We start from the raw sequence: 14,547 nt of genomic DNA, 5'->3' as shown, positions 1-14,547 counted from the left end.
ACCATAAAACCCACAGGACAACATTCCTACAACTGTGCCATTACAGAAGTATTTCTGACCACTTGCAGAGACATCTAATGAGACTGAACAGTTATTTTTAAAACCTGAAAAGAGCATTTCATGAAGATATGAAGAGAACTTTCCAGTGTCACTAGTTGGGAAACAGTCTAAGCACCAACACTGAGAATGAGCGTTGGAAATTTTAGAAGACTGAATCCTTGCATTTCAAAGTGTAATAGCCAAAGTCTAAATATTAAACCAAACTCACACCAATGTTTTAAAAACAAGTCCCTGCCACCCCAGTGTACTAGTTTTGCAAGTATTTATTAGGAAATTCTGAACACCTGACTAATATTTTTATGTCCAAAAAGTGATATAAATCAGGAACCCCATGTTCCCATTTAACATGTCTCAATGACTTCACATCAGACTTGTTCCGTTCATAAGCAAAATGATGATTTCTGTAACTAACATCTTTGCACATACTCAACCAAGGCAGTAGAAAGCTTCCTTTGTGTAGTTAGTGCCACAATCCTCAATGTAAGATTCACGGAATCACGGAATTTCAGAGTTGGAAGGGACCTCTAGAGATCATCTAGTCCAACTCCCCTGCTAGAGCAGGGTTGCCTAGAGCACATCACTCAGTACTGCATCCAGGTGGGTCTTGAAAGTCTCCAGAGAAGGGAACTCCACAACCTCCCTGGGCAGCCTGTTCAGTGCTCTGTCACCCTCACTGTGAAGAAGTTTTTTCTCATATTTGATCGGAACTTCCTATGTTCCAGCTTGTGCCCGTTACCCCTCGTCCTGTTACTGGGATCCACTGAAAAGAGCCTGGCTCCATCCTCCTTAAACCCACCCTTTAGATACTTGTAAACATTAATAAGGTCTCCCCTCAGCCTTCTCTTCTCCAGGCTAAAGAGTCCCAGCTCTCTCAGCCTTTCCTCACAAGGGAGATGCTCCAATCCCTCAGTCATCTTTGTTGCCCTGTGCTGGACTCGCTCCAGTAGTTCCCTGTCTCTCTTGAATTGGGGACCCCAGAACTGGACACAGTATTCCAGCTGTGGCCTCACCAGTGCAGAGTAGAGGGGGAGAATGACCTCCCTGGACCTGCTGGCCACACTCTTCCCTATGCAGCCCAGAATTCCATTGGCCTTCTTGGCGACAAGGGCACATTGCTGGCTTATGGATAATTTACTGTCTACCAAGACCCCCAGATCCTTTTCTTCAGAGCCGCTTTCCAGCAGGTCCACCCCTAGCCTATACTGGTGCCTGACATTTTTCCTCCCCAGGTGCAGGACCCTACACTTCTCCTTGTTGAACCTCATTAGGTTCTCTGCCCAGCTCTCCAGCCTGTCTAGGTCATGCTGGATGGCAGCATGGCCCTCTGGGGTGTCAGCCACCCCACCCAGTTTGGTATCATCAGGAACTTGCTGATGATACACTCTGTCCCCTCGTCCAGGTCATTGATGAATATGTTAAACAATACTGGTCCAAGTATTGACCCTTGGGGGACACCACTGGTTCCAGGCCTCCAACTCGACCCTGCTCCATTAATCACAACCCTCTGAGTCCTGTCACACAGCCAGCTCTCAATCCACCTCACTGTCCCCTCATCTAGTCCACACTTCCTCAGTTTCCTAAGGAGGATGTTATGAGAGACAGTGTCAAAAGCCTTGCTGAAGTCAAGGTAGATGACATCTGCTGCTCTGCCCTCATCTATCCAACCAGTTATAACATCATAGAAGGCTATGAGATTGGTCAAGCATCATTTACCCTTGGTAAATCCATGTTGACCACTTCCAATAACTTCCTTCTCCTGAACGTGCTTGGATATGACATCCAGAACGAGTCTCTCCATTACCTTCCCAGGGACGGAGGTGAGACTAACCGGTCTGCAGTTCCCTGGGTCCTCCTTCCTGCCCTTTTTGAAGACTGGAGTGATATTGGCCTTCCTCCAGGCCTCAGGCACCTCTCCTGTTCTCCATGACCTTTCAAAGATGATGGAGAGTGGCCAAACAATAACATCTGCCAGCTCTCTCAGCACTCGCAGGTGCATCTCGTCAGGGCCCATGGACTTATGGATGTCCAATTTGGCCAAGTGGTCTCTAACCTGATCTTCCTCTACTGGGGAAAACTCTTCCTCTCTCCAGACCTTCCCTCTTGCCTCCAGGGCCTGGGATTCATGAGGGACAGCTTTAGCAGTGAAGACTGAAGCAAAGAAGGCATTCAGTAGCTCTGCCTTCTCTATGTCTTCCACCACTAGGGCGCCCATCTCATTCGTTAGTGGGCCTACATTTTCCCTAGTCTTCCTTTTTCTATTGATATACTGAAAGAATCTCTTCTTGTTATCCTTAACTGTGGTGGCCAAGATGAGTTCTGCTTGAGCTTTGGCCCTTCTAATTTTCGCCCTGCATAGCTTCACTACACCTTGGTATTTTTCATAAGCAGCCAACCCTCTTTTCCAAAGATCATAAACTTTCCTTTTTTTCCTGAGGTCCAGCCAAAGCTCTCTATTTCGCCAGGCTGGTCTTCTTCCCTGTCTGCTTGTTTTTTGGGACTTGGGGATGGCCTTCTCCTGTGCCTTTAAGAGTTCCTCCTTGAAGTAAGACCAGCCTCCCTGGGCACCTTCGCCCTTCAGCACTGTCATGCAAGGGACACTCTCAACCATGCTCCCAAGCAGGCCAAAGTTCATCCTTCGGAAATCTAAGGCGGCAGTTCTGCTGGCTCCCTGCCTTGCTTCACCAAGAATCGAAAATTCTATCATTTCATGATCACTCTGCCCAAGATGACCTCCAATCTTTACATCCTCTACAAGACCTTCTCTTGTAGGGGGTCCAGTAGGGCACTTTCCCTAGTTGGCTCCCTCACCAGCTGTGGTAGGAAATTGTCTTCCACACACTCCAGGAACCTCCGGGACTATTCCTTCTCTGCTGTGTTATATATTTCCAGCAGACGTCTGGGAAGTTGAAGTCCCCCACAGGAACAAGGGCAGGCAATCGCAAGACCTCTGCCAGCTGCTTATAGAATATTTCATCGGCCTCTACATCCTGGTTAGGGGGGTCTATAACAAAATCCCACCACGATGTCTGGCTTATTGGCCTTCCCCTTGATTCTTATCCATAAACACTCAACACTGTCATCATGCACATTGTTAAGTTCTTGGCATTCAAAACTGTCCCTGACATAGAGTGCCACCCCGCCACCTCTCCTTCCTTGCCTATCCCTTCTGAAGAGTTGGTAGCCGTCAATCGCCGCACTCCAGTTGTGCGTGTCTTCCCACCACGTTTCTGTGATGGCAACTATATCATAGTTTCCCTGCTGTACAATGGCCTCTGACTCTTCCTGTTTGTTGCCCATGCTGCGTGCATTCGTGTAGGTGCACTTCAGCTGGGCTAATTGCCTTGCCACTTTATTGGGGGGGACAAGCCCTTATTCACACCTGACCGTGCTCAGACATTTCTGCAGTTGCCAACCCATCACTACTCCTCATGTCTTTGCTAGCACACAGGTCATCATCTCTCACCTTCACTGCGACAACAGGCTGCAAGACCTTACTAGCGCTTTTACCTACCAGCACTGGCATGCTGCTCCCAGGCACCACTTTAGTAACTCTGGTTACATCCCCATCCCCCTTCAAACCTAGTTTAAAACCCTATCAATGAGCTGAAATCTAATTAGCAATTCTGAACAAACTAGACTGAAACCCTGCCCACTCTGACCATTCAAAATAAAAAAAAAAACCACCACACCAAAACCACAACCTCCTCTTTGTAATTGCAAAAATACCTAGGAGGTTGCCAAGAGACTGCAAAGTGGCCCTAGTTCAGCTAAGCATACACTAAAATTAAGATGCTTTCTTCAGTATCAGTATTAAGTGCTTTGCTGAATTGGGGCCTTAAAAGATGACCAAGGTCATATCCAACATTTTCAGAAAGTCAATTGTCAATTCACAGACCTTAAATAAATTCTGGCTTGGGATGAAGGATATGGGACTTTCAACCTTATAACATTGTTCTGAGGTATTTCACATTGAAAGGTGACATTTTAGAGGCTGCTCTGTTTCATACTATTATCGGACATATCTCTGAAAGCAAAAGCTTTACACATTTGATACAGTTTGCAATGAGTCTGAATACCTGCGTAGTTTTTATGCACGAGTAAAATAACCTTAGCATTATTTTTTAAAATTAAATTATAAAAGACACTGCAACTTCAAATCCATCTTTTTAATATCAGATACCATATATCCAAAGTGTTTCACAAATATTTTATCAAAATCCACTACAAAATCATTGTGGATCAAAGTTTTTCTGCTAAAACTTTAAAAAGGATAAAAAATTACGAGAGGACCATATGCTATTCTGGAAGCAAATCCTCTCCTAGTTCTTCATCAGCAAAATCATCTTCCTCAGTTCTTTTTCTTGCTGCAGTTTTTGGTCTTTCTGCTTGTGGGCCAAGTGGATCTACGTAGGAGGCATCTAGGGTTTAAATAAATACATTTGAAATAGTTACCTGCAAGTAACTTCAGCTTTGTTTCAAACATACACAATCAAACGCAAGAGTGGGTTTTAGCATTACGCATCTGTAAGGTGACTTTGAAATGCAGGCCAGAAAGAGCATATGAACCCTGAAGGAGAACAAGATCCTGCATTCAGGAGGCGAGGCGTGGCGCAAGAGCAAAGTACCTGACTGCTACTGATAAAAGTCTTTTTTTTTTTTTTCCCCTTTCTTTTTTTAAAATCAATTTGTCTTTATTTTATTACAGTCATTAAGTGAGAAAAATACTTCGGAAAAGTGCACGGAACAGCAAAACTCATGAATTGGTTACGGAAGGACATGTTAGGAAGTACCACATTCCACGTGGATTTGGGTTTTTAAATCCCTCTGAAAATTCAGTCTTACTGTAGAACTTATGACTGCAGAACCACAAGAGCTGACTAAAGGATGCGGCAGACAGATATTGAAAGTAATAAATATCTACATGGGCCACATTTCTTAATTTACAATCACTTTACAGTGAGCTCTGAACAATGAAGCTAAAGCTCCATTGCTTCAAAGCTAAAGCTTCACATTTATTTCATGAGGAAAATGTTTTTCTTAATTGTCTAAATTTACATGCTCTTCCAATAACTTTTTTTTTCCATCTCCCCTCTTTTTGAGGGCCAGGAAAGTTAAGAAGGTATAAGATGCCCACTTGCCTATTTCTTTACTGCCGCTGCTTTCATAGGGTTCACTTGTTCCAGGCAAAGCTTTTAGTTTGACACTCAGTCTTTCTCCTTTGGTACCACCACTATCTGGGGGGGAGGGAAAAAAAAAAAAAAAGAGTTGAAGACAAATTACATGCTGTTATGTTCTGTGAAATCATGATACAAGAAACAACATAAATTCAGCTACTATCTGTCAAACAAGATTTGGATGGTACAGTACTCATTTGTAATAGTGGTCATTAAAACACAATGGACACTGTGTCCACACACGTGTTTTAATTTAAAAAAAAAAATATATATACAGCCTTATTTACTTTGGAGTAAATACATCAAAATATTTCTGCTTCAAATGCTGACATTTCAGTTGCTTATAAATTACAGTCACATTTCGGAGTTAAAATAAGCATGATAAATATAAACACTGTCACAATGTATATGGACATTTCATACCTCTGTGTGCTTACTAATATATTAGTATGATCCACCTGTTCCATACTGTCAAGGTTAAATACAACGCTAACTTTGCTTTTAATTAGAGGAGTGTAATTGGCATGCGCTGTCTGCATGGCAGGCAGGCACGGTTCGTGTGTACAGACCATCCCGGCCCTGCATCTTGCTGCAAACACTGTGCTGGCAGCTCAGTTTGCAGCAGGGCCCCAAGGAATGTGTCGGCTCTGAGGGCTGCCTCGTGCCCAGAGAACATCAGATTGACATTCTCTTGCCACAGCAGTATTCCAGACATTTTAAATATTCTGTTCACCTCTGAATCTCTTTTTCACATTCATGGCAAGCTTTCAATCTTGTCTGCTACAACAAATTTTTATGCATTTTTTTTTCCTCCTAGGAGAAAACGTTTCATGTTTGGCTTGGTGTATTTAGAAGGCAGGACATGCCATGCAGCCAAATACAAACATGCTCATTTACAACATGAAACAATGCTGTTATTAAAAGTCCTCCATCTGTAAGGAGGAAAAATGGGTTTCACTCAGCAAACATTAATTACAAAGTCTGGACTTGGCAACACATTTCCATTGTCTTATTTACTATAAATATTCTTTTTATAAATATTGTTACTATAAAAAAAATACCCAACAACTTCCACAAAGATGACAAACCTTTATTTCTCTATAAATACTATTGCAAACTTCAGTTTACTCAGCCCTGAATTGCTGACAATGTCTCTGGTCCAAGAAAGATCTAATACATACAGTCACACATCAAACAGTTAATATGTTTACAAGACACAGATTACAGCTGAAACTTCAAAGCAAGGTAAATCTATTTTAACGTACATCAACCTCCCTTGGATCAATTCTCACTGTCAGATTTCATGAAGAAGTGAATTCTTAACAAAGGATTTGAAGAAACTGAAAGGAATCAATGGGTTTGACTGGGGAGGCTCAGCCACGTGGCTGTGGTATTACAAAAGGGCTGCCTCTTGATTTCAGTGGGCTTTGGACAGGCCTGCGTAATAAAGAGGTGAATGCTGAGTTTCAAAGATGGTGTGGATGAAAACATTTTGAGGACAGTTTAGAGGACAACAGAAGATGTTTAACAGGGAGAGAAAGAGTAGAATAGGAGTAGGCACAGAGTCCTGTGCAACGGAAAATGAATAATTTACAAAATAATGAATAAAGTTGGAAGAAGCTGTGAGGAGATGCAAAGACAGGGATGATACAGCAGAAACTACACTAAGGGAAGACTAAACTCGTCAAAGAAACTCCATAGGTTTAATTGGTTGGTTCCAGAAAGGAAGAACTGGGTGTAATGAAAATAAAAGAGGAAGAAGATGGCATATCAAAAGTTTTCAGCTGTGAAGGAGGAAAACACATGGGTTTTAGTGATACTACCAGAGGAATGGAAAGGATTTTATATTAGCTAAAAGAAGGAAAAAAAAAAAAAAAGGATGGTGGACAAACCGAAATGTCTGGGAGAAACATAATACCCACAAGTTAACTGTACATTTTACTGCCCTAAAACAAACAACCAAAACCAGAAGCTTTCTTGGACATCCTAGGACTCTTAAGTTTTATTAGGGCTACATCCAAGATGGGAATGAAGCAGCATGTCCAAAATCTGAAGCCAGATTTTCCCCCCTTTTCTCTCCCCATCCAACCCTAGGGTCCAACCCTAGGTGTCCAATCCTTGAAGTACCTAAATCTCACCAACTGTCCGTCCCCCGCCTCCGCACAGCTTTGAAGTTCCTTAAGCACTTATTGCTATGATTGAGTTGCCCAAAATGGCCATCCTGAGCAGCAAGATGCCTGCAGGATGTTCAGCAATGTCACCTTGGTGCCTAAGCTCCCCTTTCTGTTTATGAGTCGATACAGTAAATGGAATTGTGAGTGCTGTTACAGTGAGCAGACATAGCTGTTCACGCAAATGTAGCTTTTTAGTCTTCAGACTTGATTCAGTTGCCCAAACACTTATTTACTGCATTTAATGAACTGAACCAGCTCACTAAAGGGTTAGACTACTGCTAGAAGTAGTGCAAGGGAAGCAGCAAGAACATATCCAGGAATGGGAAAGAAAAGAAGTGCTGTCAGGGGCTGAACTATTCTTTCCAGAACCAGCAAGTTATTTGATCAGTACATCCCACCTTGACTAAATGCACCCTGGAAAACACTATGAAGAATAAGTGTCTATGGGCACAGCATCCTCTTAACACTTGAGCAGTAAGAACACAGGGATGCCGTAGTAGATTAGATTAAAGATCTATCTAAACTGGCTTATTGTCCATACAAAAGAACAAGATGTTTAGGGAAGAGCATCATAAGTAGAGCAAGCATACACAGTAGCTCTCCAAGAATAGTTTCCTAGCGTCCAACAATTTGTAAATCAAGCATGTGTTTGGGGGAAGGGAGTGGCTCTTGATATTTAATAATGGATTGATTTATTTTTTTCTGCAAGAACTTGTTCAATCCCTTGAGCCCCTGTAAAACTTTTGCATCCGTAACAACCTGAGGTAACGAGTTCCACTTTTCATTTACTCTGAACCTACCAATCTAGCCCCACCTCGCCACAGAAAGGAGCGCCCTGCCCTTTCTGCCATGCGTCACATCCCCCTCCACGTGCTGTCAAGTGGTAGCAGGCTGTGCTGGAGCAGGCTGCCGATACGTTTGAACCGTATCAGCAAAGTAATGCAGATCACCACACAGCTCACCTTACCTCTATATGACCATTATATCTACAGCAAGAGTGAAGGGAAAGTTAACATCTTTTCTGGTAGCAGCCCATAGTTAGTTTAAATTAAGCTAATATGCAAAACCACATCAAGTCTCCATGGACTGTGCTATGCTCTGAGCATACTTAAAAATGTGCAAGAGCAGCATCGTGCATTTTAAAGTACATCTGGAAGAGAATAAGAGGTGGTTGACACCATCTACCTTACACGGAGATGTCAGACAGCAGCTCAGAGAGCAAGAGATCTGGCTTCAATATCTTCCAGCCCCTGAGGGAGTTCAAACCCACAGCTCCATCTTTCAGGAGGAATATCCTAGTTGTTGAGCCATTTGGGCTGAGGCTTTTCTTGACACTCTGCCATGGGATACAGGATTTGGCTACCAAAATGGCAGCTATTAAAAATTCTGCTGACCATATAACATGATCTGCCAGAAGTTTAAATTTCATCTTGAAATTACTTTTTGTAGTTCTATTTTCAGATAAATCATCTATATGTTTTTATTCAGTATACATATATAATTTGGCCAAAGATTTTATACACATTCCAGCCTTTGGATTATGGGAATGAAACTAATTTTCTCTAAAGTAATACACAGAAAAAACTAAAGGTAACATCAGGACATAGGATAATAATAAAAACTCTGGATGAAAGGATTTTTTTTTAGAGTTTTTCTTTAATAGTCCAGCTTTGAGTGTTAACATCTGTCTGACTGCACTTGCAATCCAAGGACTACAGGTAGACATTTCTCAAACTGCAACTGAATTCTACCTGCATTACTCTAGTAACTGTACAAACACACGCTCCTAATTAAAGCTTTTGAATAATGAATGGAAGACCAGTGCTGAACTAAATTGCTCTCTGTATCCAAGAAAACCTTCACTGCAATTAATACATGCTCATTATTTATTTATTTATTGTACTTTTATTTAAAAGGTATGTTATTACTGTAGCTCATGTGGAAGCCAGTCCACTCAGCCTGGGTGGATAATGTGGACACATAAACTGACTGCAGGAACATGGCTCCGGATTTCAGTTCAAAAAAGCAACAAGAACTGATTAAGCAGAGCTGGTCGATACATTTTCAAAATCTGATTTATAAATATATCTACTCTGTAAAATGATTATGCTTGAGAGTTGGATTATCATGCTGACATTATCTTCCCCTCAGTTTGCATGCAATAGCATTAACTGGGAGCTATGTATATAAAGACATAAATAATATACGCTACATGCTGATATCTGTTACAGTGCATTCCTTCCTCTCATCTGTTTAAAAGTCATGCCCATAATGTTATATTTAGGACATTTAGTTATGTTGTATTATAAGCATAATGTGTTCTGTTCATTCATATTTCTTCAACTTGCACACAAAAACTAATTTGAACTAATTCCTCCACATACAATTTTAAAAAGGAATCAAAGTATAAAACTTATTTTTAAAAAATGGTTAATTTTACATGTCAGAATAATGAATAAAGCAATATTCTGCAAAATTAATTATTTGGAATAATCCGATTTTAAGCAGCGATATCTAGCAAAAAAGATTCTAAATTCTTTGTGTTTCTGAACTTCCTACTTAGCAAGATACCTGTGTGTATATATCACTTCAACACATAAAATCCATTGTTTTATATTTATTTTTTAAAGGACTTTCACTAGTTGTAATTACAGCGATGAGACTACTGCATCAGAAATTCCTTCAGTATCACGAAGGATATAAATTAGAGCTTTTGGTACCATTTTACTCATCAGGAGAAAGATATCAAAGCATAAGGTGGCTTGGTAATCTGCCTCCTCTGTAAAATGTTTATGTAACAAAGTGCATAGTGGCCAATGCTTTTAAAGACTGCAGATGCTTCACCAAATCTAGAATGTGTTTAAATGCAGCTCTGTGCGTCTTTCATATTTGGGATGAAGACGCCGTCTTTGGAGAAGAGAGGGCTTTGGTTTGGGTTGACCGAGGAGAACAGTAAGTTCAGTGTAACAGACAGAATATTATATTAAAACTGAGAAATGGCATGGAAAGCAGACGCAATTTTTAACTGCACTGCAGTTCATTTTGATTTGAAATTCTGTTGAATGAAAGTTGTTTCTGGAATGTCAGTTAAGCTAACTTAGGCGAGTTCAGATGCAGAAAACAGATTAAGATGTTCTCTTCACTCAAGAATTTTCCCTGTTTATAAAAAGAAAGGGTTTGGGGTTTTTTTTGTACACACAACCAATGGAACAATCCCACATTTTGTCATTAATGAGGCATCAACTTACACACAAAACCTAGAAAATATAAGTGATCATGAAGTCCTAGATGCAGGATAACAAGAGAAACTCTTGCCTTAATGACAGTGAAGATTATTTGGGATGCTTATTGCCCTAACGTCTATACTATGTTTACATATTATAGGAGGAGATCCCTATGTGCTGGTAAAGGGTGTTTGAATATGGAATGTTTGTTTGGAATGGACAAATCCCTTTTGCCACTGACATCATCACAGCTGAAACTGAAAAAGATAAAAAGGTACCTAATTTATTCTTGCGCCATTTCCTTCCCAAATTCATCTGGACAGGCTCAGGTAACAAGGAGAATACAAAGTGCTCAGCCTTTCATCTTCTGAATTCAACACTGCTTCTTTGGGCTCCTGTCCGAGACTGCACGGCTCCTCTCAGTCAGTACAAAAGTCCCCTCTCATCCAGTACAAAATTCCCCATTCAGACAGCTAAGCAAATGCAGAGACCAAGTAAACACCACTATGGTAATTATTCCTTAAGGTCATACTGTGCCTTATCTATGAAAGGCCTTATGCTATTGAACAGTAAAAATCTTTTTGGGTAGTAAAAACCACAACCTCCTAACTTCCAAATTCTGTATGTTAGTATCACGTCTCTGCAAAACACAAAAAAAAGTGAGTATGAAAACAAGAAAAGCTTATTGAAAAGGAAATCTTTGAGAACTCAGATGTACTGTTAGCTTTCAGGTTTTTGTGGGGTTTTTTTTCTTTATTTAATTATTTATTTATCCTCCTTTTTTAAAATGAAAAAGAAGAATTTTAAGGGCATATACCCAGGTCAGCTGCTTCCAACATGAATCAAAAAGATCGAAAATCATAAATCTGATATTCGTGGAGAGAAGAAAATTTTTATAAATAAGAGTGAACAAACACGTTCAATTTGGGGTATTCATTTTAGATTTAATACTTATCCTTCTCACAAGACAAGAGTAGATTAACTGACACTGACATAAATGTCAGTTTTCTTGGTCTCTCTTTTTCCATTCTGTCTACGATTCATGCATACACTAATCATATTCTTCAGATTATGCTTTGATGCATGTCATGCACCTTCTGTTTTAACTTATATTAGCAAAGTAGTAAGTGTCCTTTTAAATACAAGCCCTGCTGACTTAGTTCTCTTTCCTCTTAGTTTCCTCTTTAAAAGCAATTTCAGATCACATTTCCTAAAACAATGAAGCCTGAATCATTAATACTCCTAATATACAGGGAGTCCCTAATATAGGGACAAAATACTTGGTGAAAAAAATATATGTTAGGAATGCCACCTAAAATATTTGGAATGCACACACACTTCATTTAGCTACTAAGTACTTTAATTTAGCTAGTACGTACTAAACTGAGGAGGATTCCATGCTTCACTGGGTCCAGTAATGATGGCAAATCCCTCATACACTGCAGGAAAATGATCCCTTTTGGTGCTGGCAACACCACTGGAAAAGATTAATCTTAAAATGTATACAAATGTGGGGTTTTTTATTATTATTATTTTGAAGCCATTAATTTATCAAAAATGTACTAAGATTCTGAAATAAGATAACCCATGTTTATATTCCGTATGTGTCTTTACTCAGGCCATGTACAAAGGTTTTTTACACTGCAAAAAACAGACTCATAACCCAGGTGAATGCTGCCTAACATTGGATAAAACAATGTTTGGGTCTTCAGGTTTCTGTCAGTCATCCTCAATAAAAGGCACACAAACTACAATATAGTCCTTAACATCTGTTGCTGTGAGTGTGCAGCTTCTTCACTGATAAGGTTCCCCAGAGTCAACACTACTAGTTAAAAAAGTGTAATGCCTTTAACTCCTTCTAAAAATAAATGTAAGTAGTACATCTCAGTATAACTTTTAATTAGGAATCCCAGCAGAAAGTTAACACTGGGCTCAATACAGGACCTTCTTTGTACCTCAGCTTGTTTGTTGAGTCATTTCCAGAAAGGTTGAATCTTTGGCACTGAATTTGTATAACGGAGACTTCTCAAACATGCTCTTATACAGACTTGTTCCCAAACTCTGTTTTTTTCCATTCTTTCATGAATTTGACATAAAATCTTGATCAACAATCTAAGAATTATTGATAGGACAAATTCTAGGTCAATCCTCACCCTGCTTACCCTCTCATCCTCTTTATGTTAGCATCCTAAATGTCTGCAGTTGCTCTTCTCCCATTACTCTAGTTATTGGGGGGAAAAGTAATGCTGTGGAATTACGAGAGCTTGAAGTCAAAGTTCTCATGTGTTCAACTCTGGAGGGGAGGGGATTATTTTTTTTATTTCAAATTTTTTTTAAAAGACCATAGATGTTTTCCATAGATATTTCTGTCTTTAGAAGAAGTATTGACAAAATGGTAGTTTGGGGGATTAATGTTGTCTTAGCATCTTTCCAGCTTGGTCATTATTTACATCCTCTTTCGCTAAATTACCGACTACTGTGTCCCAATACATGCCCTTTTTTCACTAACAAGGGCAGGGATAATTATAAAATGTATCTGTAAGAAAAGAGACCCATTGTGCCTTTTGCCTGTATGCCTGATGCAATGTTTTGCACAGCTGTAAATACCCTTGCCTGCTACCAATGCTGCTCTTCATTTCTATTTATTATAAGCCAAAGCGGATCTCCACCTTATGACAGAAAACAGGGACCGATGCCGTCTCGGGCTGCTGTTTTGCTGGCACTTCTAGCTGGCTGCCTGATCATAGGGCTGGTGTAACAAAGGAGAGTGCAGAAACATTTCCATCCCTCTCTGTTACCAAAATAAGGAATTTCACCCCAAGAATTACTTTGGCCTGAGGCCCAGAACAGGTAAAATTCAATCCTAGGTGAATGTCGTTTTTTCTACATATCAAGAAATGATTTAAAAGCTTCTCTAGTGAACCTACTGAGCTGAAAAACTAATGAGATCTCCTTCAAGCATCCAACACTCATTCTTAACCCTTAGAGAACCCAGGAAAGCAGTCTTCATACATTTAACAGCATTCTAAGATTACACTAGTAATTTCCATGACTTTTCATGATCCTCCAGAATTGGATAAATATAGTAAAGCATCTGCTAGGTAGGTGGAGAAATCAAATTACCAAATAAGAAAAAATATTCCATATATTATTTCTCTGTAAAAGGAAGGGAAAAGAGGGAAGCATGTATAAGGGATGACTTTTTATGACACCCATCGATATTAAGATAAACCAAATGCAGAATACAAAGAAACCATTTCCTATTTGGGTCAAAATGGATTTTTTTCTAGGTGACTGAATTAGCCTGAAGTCTGCTAGTTTCCGTAGAGCAGCAGTGGGGAACAGTTAAGTTTAACATTACTAACATTTCATGGATTTAATAATGGGAGGGAAAAATCATTAGCTCTGCAACATGCACACTGCCTAGTGCAAAGACAAAGCAGGCCAGTTTCCAGACTTACACTGCTAGAGTTTTACATTTATGAAAGTCAGCATTGTAAATCTATAGAAGCAGAGAGACTTCACAGTCAGAGAGCAAGCTTTCCTCTATGGAAGACTCAACTCTGCTACACTGGGAAAAGGGCAAGAAGCAGCTCAAAGATAGTATGGGTGTCTTCTTATTACAAAGTCAGCTGTACAAAATAGCCTCTTGAACTTGTAACGAACACCTAATGTAACAGACTAGATGGTGGGCACAAAATTCCCTTTTCTCTATGTTAAATAAAGACACAATGAATTCCTGTTTTTCATAGCTTACATGTTCTTTTTTGTTATAATAAATGATTCCTTACAGCAAATATTCCAAAGTTAATGGGATAAAAACGTTCAAGTCCACAGTACTGATGTAGAAATTTAGCTTTGGAATATACGGAGATCTGTATGTAAGGCACAAATCTTAGACCAAATCCATGCTAC

The 14,547-nt window shown here is 39.9% G+C and overlaps 1 protein-coding gene across 6 annotated transcripts in view; it reads right to left on the bottom strand.

Moving 5' to 3' along the window:
* Window positions 1–4,211: 4,211 nt before the first annotated feature.
* IFT88 (intraflagellar transport 88) overlaps window positions 4,212–14,547 on the bottom strand; it is a 46,825-nt gene continuing 36,489 nt past the window's right edge. For 5 of the 6 annotated variants that reach the window (XM_054221687.1, XM_054221697.1, XM_054221703.1 and 2 more), the window contains 2 exons: window positions 5,199–5,294; window positions 4,212–4,478 (listed from right to left, as the gene is read on the bottom strand). In XM_054221687.1, coding sequence (XP_054077662.1) covers window positions 4,357–4,478; window positions 5,199–5,294 — 218 coding nt within the window. In that variant the 3' untranslated portion in view covers window positions 4,212–4,356. The remainder of the gene's footprint in view (window positions 4,479–5,198; window positions 5,295–14,547) is intronic. The other variant, XM_054221719.1, reaches the window with a different exon arrangement.

The sequence above is a fragment of the Rissa tridactyla genome, chromosome 1 (assembly GCF_028500815.1).
Source record: "Rissa tridactyla isolate bRisTri1 chromosome 1, bRisTri1.patW.cur.20221130, whole genome shotgun sequence".
In the NCBI taxonomy this organism is placed as follows: Eukaryota; Metazoa; Chordata; class Aves; order Charadriiformes; family Laridae; genus Rissa; species Rissa tridactyla.
Note: the sequence above shows the minus strand (reverse complement) of the source record. Positions and strands in the feature narration are given on the sequence as shown.